General features: G+C 44.3%; 1 protein-coding gene across 4 annotated transcripts in view; it reads right to left on the reverse strand.

Annotated features, from left to right (window-relative positions):
* LOC139547932 (neurobeachin-like) overlaps positions 1–22,689 on the reverse strand; it is a 295,912-nt gene that overhangs the window by 167,806 nt on the left and 105,417 nt on the right. For all 4 annotated transcript variants that reach the window (XM_071357133.1, XM_071357132.1, XM_071357131.1 and 1 more), the window contains 3 exons: positions 14,113–14,177; positions 9,193–9,301; positions 6,229–6,395 (listed from right to left, as the gene is read on the reverse strand). In XM_071357133.1, the coding sequence (XP_071213234.1) occupies positions 6,229–6,395; positions 9,193–9,301; positions 14,113–14,177 (341 nt within the window). The remainder of the gene's footprint in view (positions 1–6,228; positions 6,396–9,192; positions 9,302–14,112; positions 14,178–22,689) is intronic.

Genomic DNA, 22,689 nt, shown 5'->3' on the forward strand with positions numbered 1-22,689 from the left:
ACTGGAGGTACCGGGCTGAGGGCACGCACCTCAGGGCGAGTGCGGGGAGCAGGAACAGGGCACACTGGACTCTCGAGGCGCACTATAGGCCTGGTGCGTGGTACCGGAACTGGAGGTACCGGGCTGAGGGCACGCACCTCAGGGCGAGTGCGGGGAGAAGGAACAGTGCGTACAGGGCTCTGGAGACGCACAGGAGGCTTGGTGCGTGGTGCCGGAACTGGAGGCACTGGGCTGGAGACACGCACCATAGGGAGAGTGCGTGGAGGAGGAACAGGGCTCTGGAGATGCACTGGAAGCCTGGTGCGTGGTGTAGGCACTGGTGGTACTGGGCTGGGGCGGGAAGGTGGCGCCGGATATACCGGACCGTGAAGGAGGACACGCGCTCTTGAGCACCGAGCCTCCCCAACCTTACCAGGTTGAATGGTCCCCGTAGCCCTGCCAGTGCGGCAAGGTGGAATAGCCCGCACTGGGCTATGCAGGCGAACCGGGGACACCACCTGTAAGGCTGGTGCCATGTACGCCGGCCCGAGGAGACGTACTGGAGGCCAGATATGTTGGGCCGGCTTCATGGCACCCGGCTCAATGCCCAACCTAGCCCTACCAGTGCGGCAAGGTGGAATAGCCCGCACTGGGCTAAGCACGCGTACTGGGGACACCGTGCGCTCCACCGCATAACACGGTGTCTGACCAGTACGACGCCCTCTCACTCCACGGTAAGCCCGGGGAGTTGGCTCAGGTATCCAACCCGGCTTCGCCACACTCCCCTTTATCCCCCCCCCAAGAAATTTTTGGGTGAGCCTCTCGGGCTTCCAGCCTCTCTTACGTGCTGCCTCCTCAATCCACCGCTCCTGGGCTGTGGCTGCCTCCTTCTTCTCCCGAGAGTGGCGATTCTCTCCAACCCTTCCCCAGGGTCCTTTTCCGTCCATGATCTCCCAAGACCATTCCTCCTGTGTCCAGTAGTCCTGTGTACTGGGCCGCTGCTGCTCCCCGTTGCTACGCTGCTTGGTCCGGGTTTGGTGGGTGTTTCTGTAACGGTTTTCTTCCAGGGGTGAAGGAGAGGACCAAAGTGCAGCGCGGCTAGTGTTAAACATGTTTAATAACGAACAAGTAAAACACTACAAACAACAATACAAAATAACAAACGTGAAAACCGATACAGACCTATCTGGTGCAGAACACAAACACAGAGACAGGAAACAAACACCCACAAAATCCCAACACAAAACAAGCCTCCTATATATGATTCTCAATCAGGGACAACGATTACCATCTGCCTCTGATTGAGAACCATATTAGGCTGGACATAGAAACAGACAAACTAGACACACAACATAGAATTCCCACCCAGCTCACGTCCTGACCAACTAAACACATACAAAACAACAGAAAACAGGTCAGGAACGTGACATCGTGAACATATTTAACCATCTGTATGTCGTGAACATATTTAACCATCTGTATGTCGTGAACATATTTAACCATCTGTATGTCGTGAACATATTTAACCATCTGTATGTCGTGAACATATTTTTAACCATCTGTATGTGGTGAACATATTTAACCATCTGTATGTGGTGAACATATTTAACCATCTGTATGTGGTGAACATATTTAACCATCTGTATGTCGTGAACATATTTAACCATCTGTATGTCGTGAACATATTTAACCATCTGTATGTCGTGAACATATTTAACCATCTGTATGTCGTGAACATATTTAACCATCTGTATGTCGTGAACATATTTTTTAACCATCTGTATGTGGTGAACATATTTAACCATCTGTATGTGGTGAACATATTTAACCATCTGTATGTGGTGAACATATTTAACCATCTGTATGTGGTGAACATATTTAACCATCTGTATGTGGTGAACATATTTAACCATCTGTATGTCGTGAACATATTTAACCATCTGTATGTGGTGAACATATTTAACCATCTGTATTGCATTTTCAAAATCCAATAAGGAAAGCCAAGTTACTGTTTCAGTGAGGGTAGTCAATTACTGAAAGTGTTCTTTCTGTAAGGAAGGCAATATTTGACAGGACCTTTCCTGCACTTGCCACTCGCCAGGTCGTCATTGTGAATACAGAATTAGTTCCTAACAGACTTGCCTGGTATAACGCTTGTTTTATAAGGAGCTTCCTAACAGATCATGGCCAATGTCATCAACATCCCAACGAACATGCATGTCATGTGTCGTCGTGACAGTAACAGGGGGAAACATAGAGCGAATAGTAGTCGGGGTCTAAGCACAAAACCTTGTAGTACACCTAATTCAACTTTAGAGGATTTTCCACCTAGTTGGACAAATGGATACTGCTCAGATTGGTGGTTTAAGCATATCCATAGCATCACTAATCAGCACTGGCCCACTTCAACCACTGAGTGTGTGTGTGTGTGTGTGTGTGTGTGTGTGTGTGTGTGTGTGTGTGTGTGTGTGTGTGTGTGTGTGTGTGTGTGTGTGTGTGTGTGTGTGTGTGTGTGTGTGTGTGTGTGTGTGTGTGTGTGTGTGTGTGTGTGTGTGTGTGTGTGTGTGTGTGTGTGGAGGGAATGACTGACCACCAACCACCACCAGGTGTTCTGCTGTGTGACTGAGAGGGTTGCTGAGAGACTCTACAATACTCCACACACATACCTTCTCGTATGCACGCACATGCACACACACACACACACACACACACACACACACACACACACACACACACACACACACACACACACACACACACACACACACACACACACACACACACACACACACACACACACACACACACACACACACACAACTCCCCCCCCCACCCCCAGTCTGTTTGACCGGTGGTCGGTCCCGAGGGGGGTTCAGTCTCTTTGTCTGTTATTGAGTTAGTTGACCTGGTCCCTGATCAAAATCAAATCAAATCAAATTGTATTTGTCACATGCGCCGAATACAAGAGTTTTAACCCTTACCATGAAATGGCTTACTTACAAGCCCTTAACCAACAATGCAGTTTTAAGAAAAATAAGAGTTAAGAAAAAATATTTACTAAATAAACTAAGGTAAAAATAAAAGACCAAGAATAAAATTACAATAACGAGGCAATATAAAGGGGGTACCGGTACAGAGTCAATGTGCGGGTGTACAGGTTAGTCGAGATAATTTAGGTAATATGTACAGTGGGCTCCAAAATTACTGGCACCCCTGACTGGCAATGCACAAGCAATGCTTAAACAAATATAAACAATATAATTATAGAGATAAACTCAAAATACCAACATGTGAGAAATACTGTATTTTATTAATGTTTCAATGGAACCAACCAAAATAATTTATTGATTTAATTAAAAATCAATGTCCTCCAAATCAAGTTTTCACAATTAATGGCACCCTTAAAGATTATTGTAAATAACATCTACCAAAATGAAACCACAAATTAAATTCCACTTATTTAAGTTTATCTAAGTCTTAAGGAACTATATTGAGCCATTACATCACTTCCTGTTTCACTAGGGTATAAAAATGAGGTAACACGCATGCAATATCCCTTTGTCATCCAACACCATGAAGAAGACAAAAGAACTGGCAGTTCAAAAGGGACAGATGGTCGTAGACCTTCATAAATCTGGTAATGGCTACAAGAAGATCCACAAACGATTGAATATACCACAGCACTGTCAGGGCAATTATTAAAACATCTAAAAGATATGGAACAGTTGAAAACCTCACGGGTAGAGGACGCAAATGCATTTTGCCCCCCAGGATAGGGAGGAGGATGGCGTGAGAAGCAACAAAATCCCCAAGAATCACTGTGAACGAATTGCAGGCCTTGGTGGCATCTTGGGGTCACCAGGTTTCAAAAAGCACCATCAGACGCCACCTCCACATCCACAGGCTCTTTGGAAGGTGTCACGTTCTGACCATAGTTCTTTTGTATTTTCTTTGTTTTAGTGTGGTCAGGGCGTGAGTTGGGTGGGTAATCTATGTTTTCTATTTCTGTGTTGGTTTTCTGTCTTTGGCCTGATATGGTTCTCAGAGGCAGCTGTCAATCGTTGTCCCTGATTGGGAACCATATTTAGGTAGCCTGTTTTCTGTTGGGTTTTGTGGGTGGTTGTCTTCAGTCTTTGTGTGTCTGCACCAGATAGAACTGTTTCGGTTTTCACTTTGTTGTTTTTTTGTAATTTGAGTTGTTCACTTTCATTAAATAAGATGAACAATTACAACGCTGCGCATTGGTCCTCCGATCCTTCAAACTTCTCCTCCTCAGACGAGGAGGAAGACGACAGCCATTACAGAAGGGTTGCCAGAAGAAAGCCCTTTCTGACCCCAAGACACAGATGCAAGCGCTTGGAGTTTGCCAAACGTCATTTAAATTATGACTGGAAGAAGGTGCTCTGGTCAGATGAAACCAAAATTGAACATTTTGGTCAGATACAGCATCGGCATGTTTGGCGTCGAAACAGAGATGCATACAAGGAGAGGCACCTCATACCCACGGTGAAATATGGAGGGGGGTCAGTGATGTTTTGGGGCTGTTTTAATTCCAGAGGTCCAGGGGCACTGGTTAAGATTGATAGCATAATGAATTCAACCAAGTATCAGGCAATTTTGTCTGACAATCTGGTTGCCTCTGCCAGAAGGCTGGGACTTGGCCGTAGGTGGACTTTCCAACAAGACAATGACCCGAAACATACCTCAAGATCCACACAGAAATGGTTCTGTGACAACAGAATCAATGTTCTGCCATGGTCATCTCAGTCGCCAGACCTCAATCCAATCAAAAACCTGTGGGCTGAGTTGAAGAGGGCAGTTGATAAGCGCAAACCCAAGAATGTGAAGGATCTTGAAAGGATCTGCATAGAGGAATGGTCCAAAATCCTTCCAAATGTGTTCCTTTACCTTGTCAAACATTACAGGAAAAGCCTCCATGCTGTTATCCTTGCCAGAGGTGGTTGCACTAAGTACTAAATGAGGAATGCCAATAATTATGAAACCTTGATTTTGATTAAATTTAAACAAACAAACAATATTAAAAAAATGTTTTATAATTGAATGATTCTGGTTGGTTCCATTGAAATATCTCTATAATTATATTGTTTATATTTTAAAAAAATTAATTAGGGGTGCCAGTAATTTTGGAGCCCACTGTACATGTATGTGGGGGTAAAATGACTATGTATAGATAATAGATAGTAAACAGTGCGTAGCAGCAGCATAAAAAAAGGGTCGGGGGGGGGGGGGGGGGGAGGTGTCAACGCAAATAGTTCGGGTAGCCATTTGATTAGCTGTTCAGCAGTCTTATGGCTTGGGGTTAGAAGCTGTTCAGAAGCCTTTTGGACCTAGACTTGGCACTGCGGTACCACTCACCGTGCGGTAGCAGAGAGAACAGTCTATGAGTAGGGTGGCTGGAGTCTTTGGCAATTTTTGGTCATTCCTCTGACACTGCCTAGTATAGAGATCCTGGATGGCAGGAAGCTTGGCCCCAGCGATGTACTGGGCCATACGCACTACCCTCTGAAGCACCTTGCGGTCGGAGGCCAAGCAGTTGCCATACCTGGCGGTGATGCAACCAGTCAGGATGCTCACGATGGTGCAGCTGTATAACTTTTTGAGGATTTGAGAACCCATGCCAAATCTTTTCTGTCTCCTGAGGGGGAATAGGCATTGTCGTGCCCTCTTCACGACTGTCTTGGTGTGTTTGGACCATGATAGTTTGTTGGTGATGTGGACACCAAGGAACTTGAGGCTCTCAACCTGCTCCACTACAGCCCTGTCGATGAGAATGGGGGCTTGCTCGGCCCTCCTTTCCTGTAGTCCACGATCATCTCCATGTAAATTTGATCCTGGTGGATGCTGGGTAAATGACATTAGCTGGTGGTCCTTCCTTCCCAGTACTGCACTAATTGTACAGTACAGCTAATACTGGGAGTTCTGCTATCCAGCCTAGCCTTAGCTTGGCCTTTGGACCAGCCCAGCTCCAGGTAGCCCCAGCCCTAAACCTTTCACCAGACCCAGTCCCAGTCCGTACTTCTGTGCCAGGCTGCCAGGCTGCTCCAGAATCTGTGTTTGTTGGTGAGGCCTATCCTTCAGACCCAGCCATATACCCCATCCCAAGGCATATCCTTCAGCCCCAGCCCTATACCCCAGCCGAAAGCCTATCCTTCAGCCCCAGCCCCATACCCCAGCCCTGGCAAGGCCTATCCTTCAGCCCCAGCTCTATACCTCAGCCCTGGGTCTTACCTCTGTGCCAGGCTGCCCCAGGCTCCATGCTTATTGGTGAGGATGTTGAGTATCTTCTGTTTGAGCTGGTTGGCAGTCACATGGTCTCTGTGCTTGGCAGCGCTGATCAGGTGATCACACATCTTCTCCTCCTCCCTCCGATCAGCAGTGTACTGGGCACAGTTAGACTGATGGAGGGAACACAAGGAGCCATTTTATTATAAACATAGCCATGCTAATGATATGCTAACATAATGCTAACCATGCTAAGCATTAAGATTGTGCTAACACCCTGCTAACAAAATGCTAACACCATGCTAGGTGTTAACATTATGCTAAAACCGGACAGTATCCATCACTAGGATTTGATATTACTTGCACTTTGATTGTATATACTTTTAACGTAAGGTGTCCTTGAGTGTCTTGAAAGGTATCTGTCAAATATAACTGTCTGTCTGGTGTTAGCAGGGTGCTAGCATGGCTATGTTATGTTTGTATTAATATGTCCTTGTGTTTCCTCCATTGCAATCCTGCAAAATTAGATACTGCATTCAAACATGGAAATGTGTGTGTCATGCTAGGAAGCTATGCAAATTGTGTGTTGAAGGAAAATAAATTAAAACCATTCAATAGATCCACAGAGGATATTATGGTGTGTGTGTTTGTGTGCACGTGTGAGTAGATATTATAGCCTGTGCTGTTAAGATTAAGAGAGCCAATCTCTGCTCCACTACATCAGCAGGGGACATGTTAGTGAAGAGTGATTTAAACACTGTTGCCGTCTGCTAATGTCCTTTGTTTCACATGGAGAAAAAGAGAGGAATTTGTCCGTTAGAAAGCTTTAATCCCATCTGTTTACATAGGGGTCATTATAAACAATCTGTCCCTATATAAAACTAAACTGTGTCTGTGGATGAAGGGCAGGTTGGATAACAAAGAGAAGTAGCCTGTACTGTAGCCTACATGTATAAATTATAATTTGAGTGATGTGTTATGTTGAAGTGGAGTCAGTGCCTTCGTACCAAACGGCACTCTATTCCCTTTATAGTACACCCGTTTTAACCAGGACCCATATGGCTATGGTAAAAAGTAGTGCACTATATATCGAATAGGGTGACATTTGGGACTTACTCAGTGATATCCTACAGGCAATGTACAAGCATCTAAAGGTAATCTAGATTCTAGAGGAGCCGATCAGGATCTGACTTCATCTTCTCCTTGCTAAAATAAGATTGTCTTGCTGCGTCGCCACGGGCCTGCTCCTTCCTGCTCATATACTCAATCTAATTTGCTAACAGAAGCTGGAAGTGAATTGAATTTCCGGCCCTATATTTGAATTGTGTCAGATATTATGCCTCAACATATTCTTCAAATGGCAGATAACTCAATCTCTGCTTGTCATCTCACGTTACCATGTGACGCTGTGACAAATATCAAACCTTATTTATCACTTCACAGGATATGAGGCTGCTGCCCTGACACCAACCTAATGTAAAAATGTCTATCTGTCTGGGGATGGAGGGTAGAGTGAGGGAAGGGGTTTTGAGGGGTAATAAAGTAGAGACATGGCTGGATGAAAAGTGTAGACTGTCTAGAGTTGTCAGACAGAAGGGATGAGGCCAGAGGAGGGATGAGGGCCAGGTAATCTCTGGGTGTTTCTCAAATGGCACCTTATGGGCCCTGGTCAAAAGTAGTGCACTGTACAGGGAATAGGGTGCCATTTGAGATGCAACCTCCCTCTCTACTGGTGACATTGCATATCTATCCGTCTCCTCCAGTTGATCTAGCAGGTCAAGGAGCCTCTAGCAGAGGACTACAGGATATCTAACAGCTGCTTGAGGAGGGCTGCTGCCCCAAGATAAGAAACCCATCACTCCTCACATGTACAAGCTACTAACAGAAGTGGAAGAAGGGTCTGTGTGTGTGTGTGTGTGTGTGTGTGTGTGTGTGTGTGTGTGTGTGTGTGTGTGTGTGTGTGTGTGTGTGTGTGTGTGTGTGTGTGTGTGTGTGTGTGTGTGTGTGTGTGTGTGTGTGTGTGTGTGTGTGTGTGTGTGTGTGTGTGTGTGTACTTGGGTAAGACACTTCCAATATGACTAGCAACATTGTGTCATCCCACTCCCTAACTTTTCTTGATGATAATTAAAGAAAGTGAGAAAGAGAGAGAGAGAGAGAGAGAGGAAGAGAGTGCGAAAGAGAGAGAGAGCAGCTCTACCTGCTGTCTAAAAGAGGCATGACATTCCTCTGAACAGAGCATCTCCCTGAGTTCAGAAAACTCCTCTCTCCTTTCCTTCTCAGGCTTCCTTCCATTTAATAAAGAATGCAATAGACACAGAAAGTGGCATTACTAAAGACTGACTGTGCCCCAAACAGAACCCTATTCCCTATATGGTGCACTACGTTTGACCAGAGACTATAGGGTCCTGATAAAAAGTAGCGCACTATAAAGAAAATAGGGTGCCATTTGGCATGCAGATACTGTCTAATTAGTGCAGACGACCTCTAATTCCTACAGAAATCAATAATGAGAGTGTTGGTGTTCTGATGCTTTGTAGTGAGAACAGGCAGTGTGTTTGATATGTGGGGTAAGTACCGTCTCTGGGGTAGACTCATTACACTGTTGGACGGGCTTAAAGTTAATAAAGGCCAGATATGAACGTAGCTGGCGTATCATTTAGTCTGCTTATTAATATTGCTAGCAGGCTGGTTATTATAATCCCTTAGAGTGGCCTAATGATAGGACCATAATCCTCCTGGAGAGACACAGGGACTACAGGAGTACTGAGCTGCTGCTAATCCAGCGCTATTCTCTCACAGACCCGGGATGGCTCCCAAATGCCACTCTATTTCTATGGGCCCTGGTCAAAATTAGTGCACTATGTAGGGAACAGGGTGTCATTTGGGATGCACAACTGAAGTCAGTCACTCCAGAGCAAGGACTGGCGAGGCTGCTGTAGTCAGTTGACTAGGCTAGATAAGATACTGTACCTCAAACTCAGCATGTTTATGGACGTCTTCTGCTCTCTGTCTGTTGAGGATGAACTCTGCCTCGTTGGCAACACGCACAATGTGGTCCTTCATAGCATGACACAGCAATCTGGAACAGATACAGAATTCTAGACAGTCAGTCAGTCAACACAATGATGTGGTCCTTCCTAGCATGACACAACAACCTGGAACACACAGAAATATAGACAGACACACAAACCCCTCCCATCTGACCCTCCAACCTCATCTCCATCTCCCTGTCGTCTCTGGCCCTGATCTCCTCCCATGACTGACTCCTCAGCCTCCCTGGTGTACACTCTACCTGCTTCTACCCACGCTTCAATCTTTTTAATAATTGAAAATGGCCAGGCTACTATGTGGAGAGTTTATGCCATTTTACACCAAATTAGGTCTGCTTTGTTTCAATTACAAGGCTTCTGATACCCTCTTTCTGCATCACAAATGGCAACCTATTTCCATTATAGAGCCCTGGTCAAATGTAGTGTACTAGTGTACTATGCTATTTGGGAAGCATCCTCTGTCTCAGGGAGAGGCCTCAGAACTGCATTCATCATACTAGTGTCAACAAACTTTAAACTACAACTACACTCTGAGTTCTGAATAATTCTTTATCTCCTCTTATTTAGACGTTAGTGTTCTAAACTAGGATTGTAGTTATTTGGTTAGCTGGTTAGTTTAGCGAGTTGGTTAGCTGATAGGTTAGAGAGCTCTACAGGACAGGTTGGTTAGCTGGTTGATTATAGTTCAGAGGACTGCAGCAGGTTGGTTAGCTGGTTGATTATAGTTCAGAGGACTGCAGCAGGTTGGTTAGCTGGTTGATTATAGTTCAGAGGACTGCAGCAGGTTGGTTAGCTGGTTGATTATAGTTCAGAGGACTGCAGCAGGTTGGTTAGCTGGTTGATTATAGTTCAGAGGACTGCAGCAGGCTGGTTAGCTGGTTGATTATAGTTCAGAGGACTGCAGCAGGCTGGTTAGCTGGTTGATTATAGTTCAGAGGACTGCAGCAGGTTGGTTAGCTGGTTGATTATAGTTCAGAGGACTGCAGCAGGCTGGTTAGCTGGTTGATTATAGTTCAGAGGACTGCAGCAGGCTGGTTAGCTGGTTGATTATACTTCAGAGGACTGCAGCAGGTTGGTTAGCTGGTTGATTATAGTTCAGAGGACTGCAGCAGGTTGGTTAGCTGGTTGATTATAGTTCAGAGGACTGCAGCAGGTTGGGTAGCTGGTTGATTATAGTTCAGAGGACTGCAGCAGGTTGGTTAGCTGGTTGATTATAGTTCAGAGGACTGCAGCAGGTTGGTTAGCTGGTTGATTATAGTTCAGAGGACTGCAGCAGGTTGGTTAGCTGGTTGATTATAGTTCAGAGGACTGCAGCAGGTTGGTTAGCTGGTTGATTATAGTTCAGAGGACTGCAGCAGGTTGGTTAGCTGGTTGATTATAGTTCAGAGGACTGCAGCAGGTTGGTTAGCTGGTTGATTATAGTTCAGAGGACTGCAGCAGGCTGGTTAGCTGGTTGATTATAGTTCAGAGGACTGCAGCAGGCTGGTTAGCTGGTTGATTATAGTTCAGAGGACTGCAGCAGGTTGGTTAGCTGGTTGATTATAGTTCAGAGGACTGCAGCAGGCTGGTTAGCTGGTTGATTATAGTTCAGAGGACTGCAGCAGGCTGGTTAGCTGGTTGATTATACTTCAGAGGACTGCAGCAGGTTGGTTAGCTGGTTGATTATAGTTCAGAGGACTGCAGCAGGTTGGTTAGCTGGTTGATTATAGTTCAGAGGACTGCAGCAGGTTGGTTAGCTGGTTGATTATAGTTCAGAGGACTGCAGCAGGTTGGTTAGCTGGTTGATTATAGTTCAGAGGACTGCAGCAGGTTGGTTAGCTGGTTGATTATAGTTCAGAGGACTGCAGCAGGTTGGTTAGCTGGTTGATTATAGTTCAGAGGACTGCAGCAGGTTGGTTAGCTGGTTGATTATAGTTCAGAGGACTGCAGCAGGCTGGTTAGCTGGTTGATTATAGTTCAGAGGACTGCAGCAGGTTGGTTAGCTGGTTGATTATAGTTCAGAGGACTGCAGCAGGTTGGTTAGCTGGTTGATTATAGTTCAGAGGACTGCAGCAGGTTGGTTAGCTGGTTGATTATAGTTCAGAGGACTGCAGCAGGCTGGTTAGCTGGTTGATTATAGTTCAGAGGACTGCAGCAGGTTGGTTAGCTGGTTGATTATAGTTCAGAGGACTGCAGCAGGTTGGTTAGCTGGTTGATTATAGTTCAGAGGACTGCAGCAGGTTGGTTAGCTGGTTGATTATAGTTCAGAGGACTGCAGCAGGTTGGTTAGCTGGTTGATTATAGTTCAGAGGACTGCAGCAGGTTGGTTAGCTGGTTGATTATAGTTCAGAGGACTGCAGCAGGTTGGTTAGCTGGTTGATTATAGTTCAGAGGACTGCAGCAGGTTGGTTAGCTGGTTGATTATAGTTCAGAGGACTGCAGCAGGTTGGTTAGCTGGTTGATTATAGTTCAGAGGACTGCAGCAGGTTGGTTAGCTGGTTGATTATAGTTCAGAGGACTGCAGCTGGCTGGTATGCTGGTTGATTATAGTTCAGAGGACTGCAGCAGGTTGGTTAGCTGGTTGATTATAGTTCAGAGGACTGCAGCAGGTTGGTTAGCTGGTTGATTATAGTTCAGAGGACTGCAGCAGGTTGGTTAGCTGGTTGATTATAGTTCAGAGGACTGCAGCAGGCTGGTTAGCTGGTTGATTATAGTTCAGAGGACTGCAGCAGGTTGGTTAGCTGGTTGATTATAGTTCAGAGGACTGCAGCAGGTTGGTTAGCTGGTTGATTATAGTTCAGAGGACTGCAGCAGGTTGGTTAGCTGGTTGATTATAGTTCAGAGGACTGCAGCAGGTTGGTTAGCTGGTTGATTATAGTTCAGAGGACTGCAGCAGGTTGGTTAGCTGGTTGATTATAGTTCAGAGGACTGCAGCAGGTTGGTTAGCTGGTTGATTATAGTTCAGAGGACTGCAGCAGGTTGGTTAGCTGGTTGATTATAGTTCAGAGGACTGCAGCAGGTTGGTTAGCTGGTTGATTATAGTTCAGAGGACTGCAGCAGGTTGGTTAGCTGGTTGATTATAGTTCAGAGGACTGCAGCTGGCTGGTATGCTGGTTGTTTAGAGAAGGCAGGTCTCCGTCCCAAATGGCACCCTATTCCCTATATAGTGCACTACTCGTGCTGAGCGATTAACTGGAATTTCTGTTATTAAACAACTAATTGACTGACATTGGTTCAATTATTTTAATTTCATTTCGTTCTGCTTCTTTCTGTGAGCTCAATGAGCACATTGCACAAATTCTCTAGAGGTAAATCAGATCGAGCTCGAACTGTGCGATGTAGTAGGGAGTTGTTGTTACCAACAGGCCAATATTCTACATAGTTCAGCACAGAAAACGTGATAATCAACTACAACGACCATAATCCATTGCGTGCCTATGTGTCCGGTCTGTGTGTTTATTTTAAGCCTGCTACGTTAGGTTAGTGTGGGCAGACATGGATAGGGAGAGAATAGACAGAAGAATGCACGATCGAGAAGGATTAGAGAGCAGTTGCTTCCTGAAAATACACAATCTAAGTGAATTGGTATTCAGTGAGTTGGTATTCAGCAGTCATAAAAGTATGCCTTATTTACTTTGAACAAACTAAAATTGCGATTTTGTCAGACAGCATAGACAGCAGCTGATTATGACTTGGAATGAAATAATAAAGTAATCAAATAAAACAAATGTAAAATACACAACAACTGAAATATGTTATTAAAGTAAATGATTTGAATAAATTATTATTAAGTGATAAGGAGTAATGTGCAGTCACTCACCATCATGGGACTTTTATTAATAGTTTTATTCTGTGTTGTTACAGCATTCAACCCACATAGCGCATTGTGCATGTTCTTTATTTATTTATTGAAACCAAATTAAAAATAGTTTAATAATCGAACCAAAACAACCTCAAAAAGAACTATTGGCTCAGCACTACACACCACATAGGTAATAGGGTGCCATTTGGGACGCAACTCAGATGCAGGAGAAATCAGATCTGCCAGCAGCACCCTGGACAGCGCCACGTGACAGAGCAGTAGAGTGATAGAGTAGCCGTGCAGCAGAGTGGCAGAGTGGCCCCCACTGAGTAAGGCTCTTTATCCAGGACGGACAGGAGGTGCCTGGGAAGGCTAAGACTATGCTGGGTTGGGAACAGTGAGGTTGCACTGGGGTATAGGGCTGGACCTGAGGCTGGGGTATAAGGCTGAGGCTGGACAGTTTGGATGTAAGAGGGTTACACAGATGGGTCACCAGATGGAGTTGGAGGCTGATCTGTTCTATAACACCCTGCCTGATCTGAGCCTGCTACACTCACAGAGAGGGGTGGGGAATACACAGATAGAGGGGATACACTATCGTGTTGATATCGTGTTGATATTGTTACATCACTCTGTCACACCAATCTTATTTACCTTAACCCCTATAGAGCACAAAAAGTCTAACACGCTACAGTACAGCACCCCACGCTCTAGGGGCCAGCAGCTTACTGCTAATCTATTGCTGCCACTGGACCTAACAACCTGTTCAGAGCTGGTGTGTGTGTGTGTATCAGAAATCCACAAAAGTCCCCACAAGGATAGTACAACAAGGAACATTCTCCCTCGTGAGGACATGTCCCATGTCCCCACGAGGACAAAGGCTATTTTAAGCTTAGGGGTTAGGGTTACAATTAGGGTTAGGTGTTAGGTTTAGGAGTAAGATTTATGTTCAGGGTTAGGGTTAGGGAAAATAGGATCTAGAATGGAAATACATTTTAGGACCCCACAAGGATAGGAAAACATATGGTGTGTGTGTGTGTGTCTGAATATGATACATACCTTCCCTCGTTGATGAGCTCGATGAAGGCGAGGCCGGCATTTTTCTGGATCGAGTTCTGCCACTCCTGAGACAGAAGGAAGAGAAGAAGAGGAGAGGAAGATAGAAAGAGGAGCGGAGAGGAGGAACGTTGGATAGTTAGTTGTTTATACTGGCTCATTGGCTGTACGTCAGACAAAGCCTTCCACAAGGTTAAATGGGGTTACCTTTTCAAGATGCTGGAGAGATTCAGTTTTGTCAAAAACTTTTTGACTTGGATTAGAATACTATATTACTCTCTGATAGCTTGTGTGTGTACTAACAACACCTACTTCAAATACTTACCCCTCTGCCACAGAATGAGACAGGGCTGTCTGCAGTCGCTTTTGCTATTCAAACACGGTCTGTAAACAGTTCAAGACGTAAAAGCCCAGAGCTCATTACATTCTAATCAGCGCTACTAGGCGATGGCTATAAAAACATATCAATGGGCTAATTTTCAATCAAAATCACATGGAGGCAATAAAGTAACAATAACGTAGTAATAAAACAACAATTATGGAACACTTTGCCACGAAAGCTTCACAAACCAGAAAAACATTTCCAAAACGAAAAAACCTGTACAATAAAATCAGCCCCTTTAATGCAATAAAAAGCTACAGAGTCTCTGAGAAACACATGGATCTCTCTGCATGGCCAGTCTCCGTTGCAATGCAAATGGACATCGCACATTTGATTTTTTCTAATTGAAGTAACGAAACAAAGAAGGCATTAAGGTCATTGAATCCTTTCAAAGAGATGCGCTGGCTATAAAAAGCTGAATCTCTGCCCTGCATGTGTGAGTGTGCCTGCTCTCTTCGGATGCGTCCCAAATGGCAACATATGCACTACTTTTGAGGAGAGCCCTATGTGCCCTGGTCAAAAGTAGTGCACTAAATAGGGAATAGGGTGGCATTCGGGACGAGATCTTCCTCTGTGAACAGATCGGTAAACACAGGAGAGATGTAATCGGGGATGAAACTGTATCCTCTGCCTGTATCCTACAGCCATTTCCTCCGTCCGCACACTGACAGATGACTGAGGAGAGGGGAGCCATCTACTGCAGTGTGGAGCCGGAGCCTAGAGCGGCTACGGCCCCGAGGCCATGGCACCCCCCACCCTCTCCCCAGCACCATCACTACCCTGTCTGGGAATGTTTAAAAAGCCGTTTGGGAGCGGAGGAGAGGAGAGGGCCTTGCACTGTGGGAACCTGGGCTCTCTGCTCATTCACTGAGGAGCAAATGGAAGGGAAAACACAGGAGGCCACAGTTCAAAATACAAAGAGAAAAAAAGAGAAGCAATATAAAAAGGGAAAAGGTTCCCAGTTTTCAATGCTAGCCAAGTGTCAGGTATAAAACCAACTGAATCTCATGCATAGAAGAGGCTAACAAATGTGATTCTGCATCTCAGAAACAGTAAACAAATCTCTGTAGTTCCACAAGGCCTTTTGCAACAGAGGGTGAGGCTCTTTAGTTATGTGTAGCAGGAAAGCAAACATATTGTTTGCGATGCAAAATTCAAAGGATTTCAGGATAAACATTTGTGAATGCAGATTGCCATTGGCTAAATAGTGTATGGTAGCATGTTAGTGCCATAGTTCCTGTAGTGTGGGACAGACTGCACCAGGCTAGAGAACACAGTTCCACCTCACATTACGTTACGTTACGTTAAGTGAGAGAGACGGTGCTGATATGCTGGGCATCTGGTCTCCACATGTTTTCTCCTGACCTCTATCTCTCTCTCTCTGCTACATCATCCGCTGTTACTGATTTGAACAGGGCTCATGTTCGGCCCGTCTTCTGAGGATCTGCTCGTACTGCACTCACGTGACAAAAATATATACGGAAATCAAAGCAGATGTGTCTCATGCAGCGCCAGGAAAGGGACATCAGGTAGGAGGGGGAAAACTCTGAACCGATGGGATCTTCTATCTTGTCTAACTGAGTTACAGTACAGTAAACTCTCTAGTTACCGTTACAGTGGGATGGAGCTTCAGATGTTTTCTTCCCCTGAGTTTTTATCTTCTTCTGCGCAGCAGGACTCCAAAGGGGCTGGGCTGTGACTGCAGAGATTTGGGGAAAGCCCATTATTGACTGTTTGAAGGGAATTAGGCCTGACATGCTTCTCCAGGAGGAAGTAACATGATCCTTCATGTAGAGGCAGAGAAACAGAACCCAGAACCTCTGGTTATGTGCTGACCTGCAGAACCTATGTCTATGTGCTGACCCGCAGAACCTATGTCTATGTGCTGACCCGCAGAACCTCTGGTTATGGTCTGACCTGCAGAACCTCTGGTTATGGTCTGACCCGCAGAACCTCTCTCTATGGGCTGACCTGCAGAACCTTTGGTTATAGGCTGACCCGCAGAACCTCTGTCTATGGGCTGACCTGCAGAACCTCTGGTTATGGGCTGACCCGCAGAACCTCTGTCTATGGGCTGACATGCAGAACCTCTGGTTATGGGCTGACCCGCAGAACCTCTGTCTATGGGCTGACCTGCAGAACCTCTGTCTATGGGCTGACCTGCAGAACCTCTGGTTATGGTCTGACCCACAGAACCTCTCTCTATGGGCTGACCTGCAGAACCTTTGGTTATAGGCTGACCCGCAGAACCTCTGGTTATGGGCTGACCTGCAGAACCTCTGGTTATGGGCTGACCTGCAGAACCTCTGGTTATGGGCTGACCTGCAACAGAACCCAGAATATTTAGCTATGGGCTGACCTGCAGCCAGGGTAATAGGCATGGCTCAAGATCTCAGATAAGAAAAGCTGACAATCTGTGGTGTCTGGGAGTGTTTCACCTATGAAGATTATCCTATTGGTTCAGGGTTCCTGAATTTCATCATTTTAAATTGTTTGTTACACACAAGCCTCTAGTTCATCTGCAGCCGTCCATACTCCCAAACGTCAGTAGGCGTCAGGCAGACAGCAGTATTGTGGCATCTCAATCCAGGCTGAAGTCTTTTATCTGCTATGCTCTCCACATCTGGAGGCTCTCTGTCAGTAAATCTCCCAGGCTCTACTGCAGATCATCTGTGTGTTTAAGCTGTTACAAGAAACAGAGATGTTTGACCTTCTCATTCACCAAGCCGTCTGTGAAGAGATACACAGAGTGTGCTGCCCATCCAAGCCCCATACAACCCCAGCCCCATACAACCGTGTCCTACCCCCATTTAGTACCAGTCTCCACCCCAGCCCCATACAGCTGTGTCCTAGCCCAATACAGGAAAGTCACTACTGATGGAATCAGATCAGGATTAACAAGTTCTACTGTGCCCTTCCCTGCCAGTGCTGCTAGATAAAGCTAGCTGTGGTTCCAACTCAGGCCAAGCAGATCCACTTTCAGCCTTGCTGACGGGTCAATATTTCAGGCTGGGTTTCATCCCAGGAGTCCCTAATGGCAGGAACTATTGGAGCCGCAGTAATACTATCTGTGTCAGGGGTGGGGGGAATGGGGGGGGGGGGGGGGGGTGACTGTGAGGGGGGTATACGGCTCGCTGACACTCCCAGCCCTCAGTAAATCCAGGAGCTAGGAAGAGAAGGTAGACATCCCAGAGCCACAGTGCTAGGTTAGCCTCCAGACAGACAGACAGAAGAGAGAGCAAGACACAGGGAACATGCCCTCAGAAACTTCAAAAGAACAGCAGTAACAGCGTGATTCACTACTGCAAGGCTCTGGCAGTTGTGTGAATAGAGAGAGAGGAATGCTCCTTAATCTCAGCCTTCTAATAACAGATGCATGGGTATGTATGGGATCTGACGGGCTGACAGGCTGACCTACAGAACCTCTGTCTATGGGCTGACCTGCAGAACCTCTGTCTATGGGCTGACCTGCAGAACCTCTGTCTATGGGCTGACCTGCAGAACCTCTGGTTATGGTCTGACCTGCAACAGAACCCAGAATATTTAGCTATGGGCTGACCTGCAGCCAGGGTAATGGGCGTGGCTCAGGAGCTCAGATAAGAAAAGCTGACAATCTGTGGTGTCTGGGAGTGTTTCACCTATGAAGATTATCCTATTGGTTCAGGGTTCCTGAATTTCATCATTTTAAATAGTTTGTTACACACAAGCTCTGGGCACCGCACCTCCTACTGCAGCCTCCATCCCTGCAGACTGGATACTTAGCGAGAGAGGCACCACCTAATGTCTTCCTTATGGACTCACTGACTGGCCCTGCAGACAGAAGGTATGTTAACTATCTCCTATTCTGTTCTTACTGCTACATTGGGACTGTGACCCGTTGAGATGTAAGAGACTTAACCAATGGTTTATATATACACTAGATGACTGATAGAGGATGATGTCTTGACACTCCCCCAACGTTGTAAAAATATTTGGGAAGCTATAGAAATGCATTTATTAATGTCTACATTAGTTTTTGCCACATTTATTCTATTTCAGACACCTTAATGCATACTTGTTTTATTATATTATGTGAGCTAAACATATACATGAAAAATATATTTAAAACAAATCCTTAAAGTATATATTTTTTTAGATTACTAATGTTACTGTCTACACTACAAGAAAAACTACTTAAATACATGTAATTTTGTCCTTAAAACATTTATTTGAAATACTGTAGAATTCCATTCACTGCTCCTAATATGGCCGACTGGTATCTTCAAAGCCTCTCAATGGCCAATACTTTGCCTTCAGGAAGTTTTCACACCCCTTTACTTTTTCTACATTTTGTTGTGTTACAGCATGAAGTTAAAATTCATTACATTTAGATTTTGTGTCACTGATCTACACACAATACCCCATAATGTCAAAGTGGAGTTTTATTTGTAGAACATTTTAGAAATTAATAAACACTGTAAATGTAACGGTCATCGTTGCATAAGGAAGGATCGGACCAAAGCGCAGCGTGGTAAGTGTTCATGATATTTATTAACACTGAACACTAGAACAAAACAACAAAGTGAGAAACAAAACCGAAACAGTCCTGTCAGGTGCAGAAAACACTAAACAGAAAATAACTACCCACAAAACACAGGTGGGAAAATGCTACCTAAGTATGGTTCCCAATCAGAGACAACGATAGACAGCTGTCCCTGATTGAGAACCATTCCCGGCCAAAACAAAGAAATACAACACATAGAAAAATGAACATAGAATGCCCACCCAAATTACACCCTGACCCAAACCAAAATAGAGACATAAAAAGCTCTCTAAGGTCAGGGCGTGACAGTAAAGCATAAATGTCTTGAGTCAAAAAGTATTCAATACCGTTATTATGGCAAGCCAAAATAAGTTCAGGAGTAAAAATGTGCTGAACAAATCGCATATTAAGTTACATGGACTCATTCCGTGTTCAATAATAGTGATTAACATAATCTCTGTTCTCCACACATACAATTATCTGTAAAGGTCCCTCAGTCGAGTATTGAATTTCAAACACAGATTCTACCACAAAGACCAGGGAGGTTTTTCAAACCTCACAAAGTGCACCGATTGGTAGATGTAAAAATATATAATAATACAAATTTAAAAAAGCAGACCCTGAATATCTTTTTGAGCATGGGGAAGTCATTAATTAGGCTTCTGATGGTGTATCAATACACAGTCACTACAAAGATACAGGCGTTATTCCTAACTCAGTTGCAGGAGAGGAAGGAAACTGGTCAGGGATTTCACCATGAGGCCAATGGTGATTTATAAACAGTTACAGAGTTTAATGGTTGTGATTTGAGAAAACTGAGGATGGAACAACAACATTGTAGTTCCTCCACAATACTAACCTAAATTATAGAGTGAATTGAAGGAAGCCTGTACAGAATAAAAATATAAAACATGCATCCTTAAGTAATATTGCAAAACGTTTTTGCAAAGAAATTAACTATTTGTTCTGAATACAAAGTGTTATGTTTGTGGCAAATCCAACACAACACATTACTGAGTACCACTCTTGCTATTTTCAAGCATGGTGGTGTTTGCATCATGTTATGGGTATGCTTGACATTGGCAAGGACTAGGTAGTTTTTTTAAATAAAAAGAAACGGAATACAGCTATAAGCATAGGCAAAATCCTAGAGGAAAACCTGGTTCAGTTTGCTTTCCAACAGACACTGGGAGACAAATTCACCTTTCAGCAGGACAATAACCTAAAACACAAGGCCAAATCTATACTGGAGCTGCTTACCAAGATGACATTGAGTGGCCTATTTACAATTTTGACTTAAATCGACTTGAAAATCTATGGCAAGACTTGAAAATGTCTGTCTAGCAATGATCAAAAACCAACTTGATAGAGATTGAAGAATTTAAAAAAGAATAACGGGCAAATATTGTACCATCCAGGTGTGCAAAGGTCTTAGACTTACCCCAAAAGACTCACAGCTGTAAATGCTGCAAAAGGTGCTTCTAAAAATTATTGATTCAGGGGTTATGAATACTTATGTAAATGAAAATTTCATGTTTTTTCTCACTTTGTCATTATGGGGTATTGTCTGTAGATGGGTGAGAAAAATAATCAATTTAATGCATTTTAAATTCAGGTTAGAACAAAACAAAATGTGGAATAAGTCAAGGGATATGCATACTTTCTGAAGACACTGTACATCATTGGGCTTAACTAGAGGAGGTGATCAGTCCCACATGAGGTGGAGCTGATCCACTATGGAGATAAGGAGACAGGGAGGAGATATGAGGACAGGGAGGAGATATGAGGACAGGGAAGAGATAAGGGGACAGGGAGGAGGTAAGGAGACATGGAGGAGATAAGGGGACAGGGAGGTGGTAAGGGGACAGGGAGGTGGTAAGAGACAGGGAGGAGGTAAGGAGACAGGGAGGAGATAAGGGGACAGGGTGGGGGTGAGAACTTATAATGGTCTGATCACAGAGGGGTGTTCCATCGAATGAGTACCTTTGGGTACTGTAACTTTCTGAATATTTTATACATTTTTTATTTCACCTAATTTTAACATTATCATGAAGAACACATGTTCTATTTAATGAAAACAATGTTTTCCCATCTCAAGAGATTACATTAAAAAAAAATACTATAGTAAGTACCTACAGTTGAAGTCAGAAGTTTACATACACCTTAGCCAAATACATTTAAACTCATTTTTCTCAATTCCTGACATTTAATCCTCATAAGAATTCCCTGTTTTAGGTCAGTTAGGATCACCACTTCATTTTAAGAATGTGAAATGTCAGAAAAATAGTAGAGAGAATGAATTATATCAGCTTTTATATCTTTCATCACATTCCCAGTGGGTCAAAAGTTTACATACACTCAATTAGTAATTGGTAGCATTGCCTTTAAATTGTTTAACTTGAGTCAAACGTTTCGGGTAGCCTTCCACAAACTTCCCACAATAAGTTGGGTGAATTTGGGCCCATTCCTCCTGACAAAGCTGGTGTAACTGAGTCAGGTTTGTAGGCCTCCTTGCTCACACATGCTTTTTCAGTTCTGCACACACATTTTATATGGGATTGAGGTCAGGGCTTTGTGATGGCCACTCCAAAACCTTAACTTTGTTGCCCTTAAGCCATTTTGCCACAACTTTGGAAGTATGCTTGAGGTCATTGTCCATTTGGAAGACCCATATGCGACCAAGCTTTAACTTCCTGACTGATGTCTTGAGATGTTGCTTCAATATATCCACATAATTTTCTATGCTCATGATGCCATCTATTTTGTGAGGTGCACCAGTCCCTCCTGCAGCAAAGCATCCCCACAACATGATGCTGCCACCCCAGTGCTTCACTGTTGGGATGATGTTCTTCGGCTTGCAAGCGTCCCCCTTTTCCTCCAAACATAACGATGGTCATTATGTTTCATCAGACCAGAGGACATTTCTCCAAAAAGTACGATCTTTATCCCCATGTGCAGTTGCAAACCGTAGTCTGGCTTTTTATGGTGGTTTTGGAGCAGTGGCTTCTTCCTTGCTGAGCGGCCTTTCAGGTTATGTCGATAAAGGACTCATTTTACTGTGGATATAGATACCTGTTTCCTCCAGCATCTTCACAAGGTCCTTTGCTGTTGTTCTGGGATTGATTGGCACTTTTCGCAAAGTACGTTCATCTCAAGGAGACAGAAAGCGTCTCCTTCCTGAGCAGTATGACGGCTGCGTGGTCCCATGGTGTTTATACTTTAGTACTATTGTTTGTACAGATGAACGTGGTACCTTCAGGCCTTTGGAAATTGTTCCCAAGGATGAATCAGACTTGTGGAGGTCTACAATTGTTTTTCTGAGGTCTTAGCTGATTTATTTTGATTTTCCCATGATGTCAAGTAAAGAGGCACTGAGTTTGAAGGTAGGCCTTGAAATATATCCAAAAGGGCACCTCCAATTGACTCAAATGATGTCAATTAGCCTATCAGAAGCTTCTAAAGCCATGACATAATTTTCTGGAATTGTCCAAGCTGTTTGAAGGCACAGTCAACTTAGTGTATGTAAACTTCTGACCCACTGGAATTGTAATACAGTGAATGTTAAGTGAAATAATCTGTCTGTAAACATTTGTTGGAAAAATTACTTGTGTTATGCACAAAGTAGATGTCCTAACCGACTTGCCAAAACTATAGTTTGTTCAAGAAATTTGTGGAG

The sequence above is a fragment of the Salvelinus alpinus genome, chromosome 21 (genome assembly GCF_045679555.1).
Source record: "Salvelinus alpinus chromosome 21, SLU_Salpinus.1, whole genome shotgun sequence".
Classification (NCBI taxonomy): domain Eukaryota; kingdom Metazoa; phylum Chordata; class Actinopteri; order Salmoniformes; family Salmonidae; genus Salvelinus; species Salvelinus alpinus.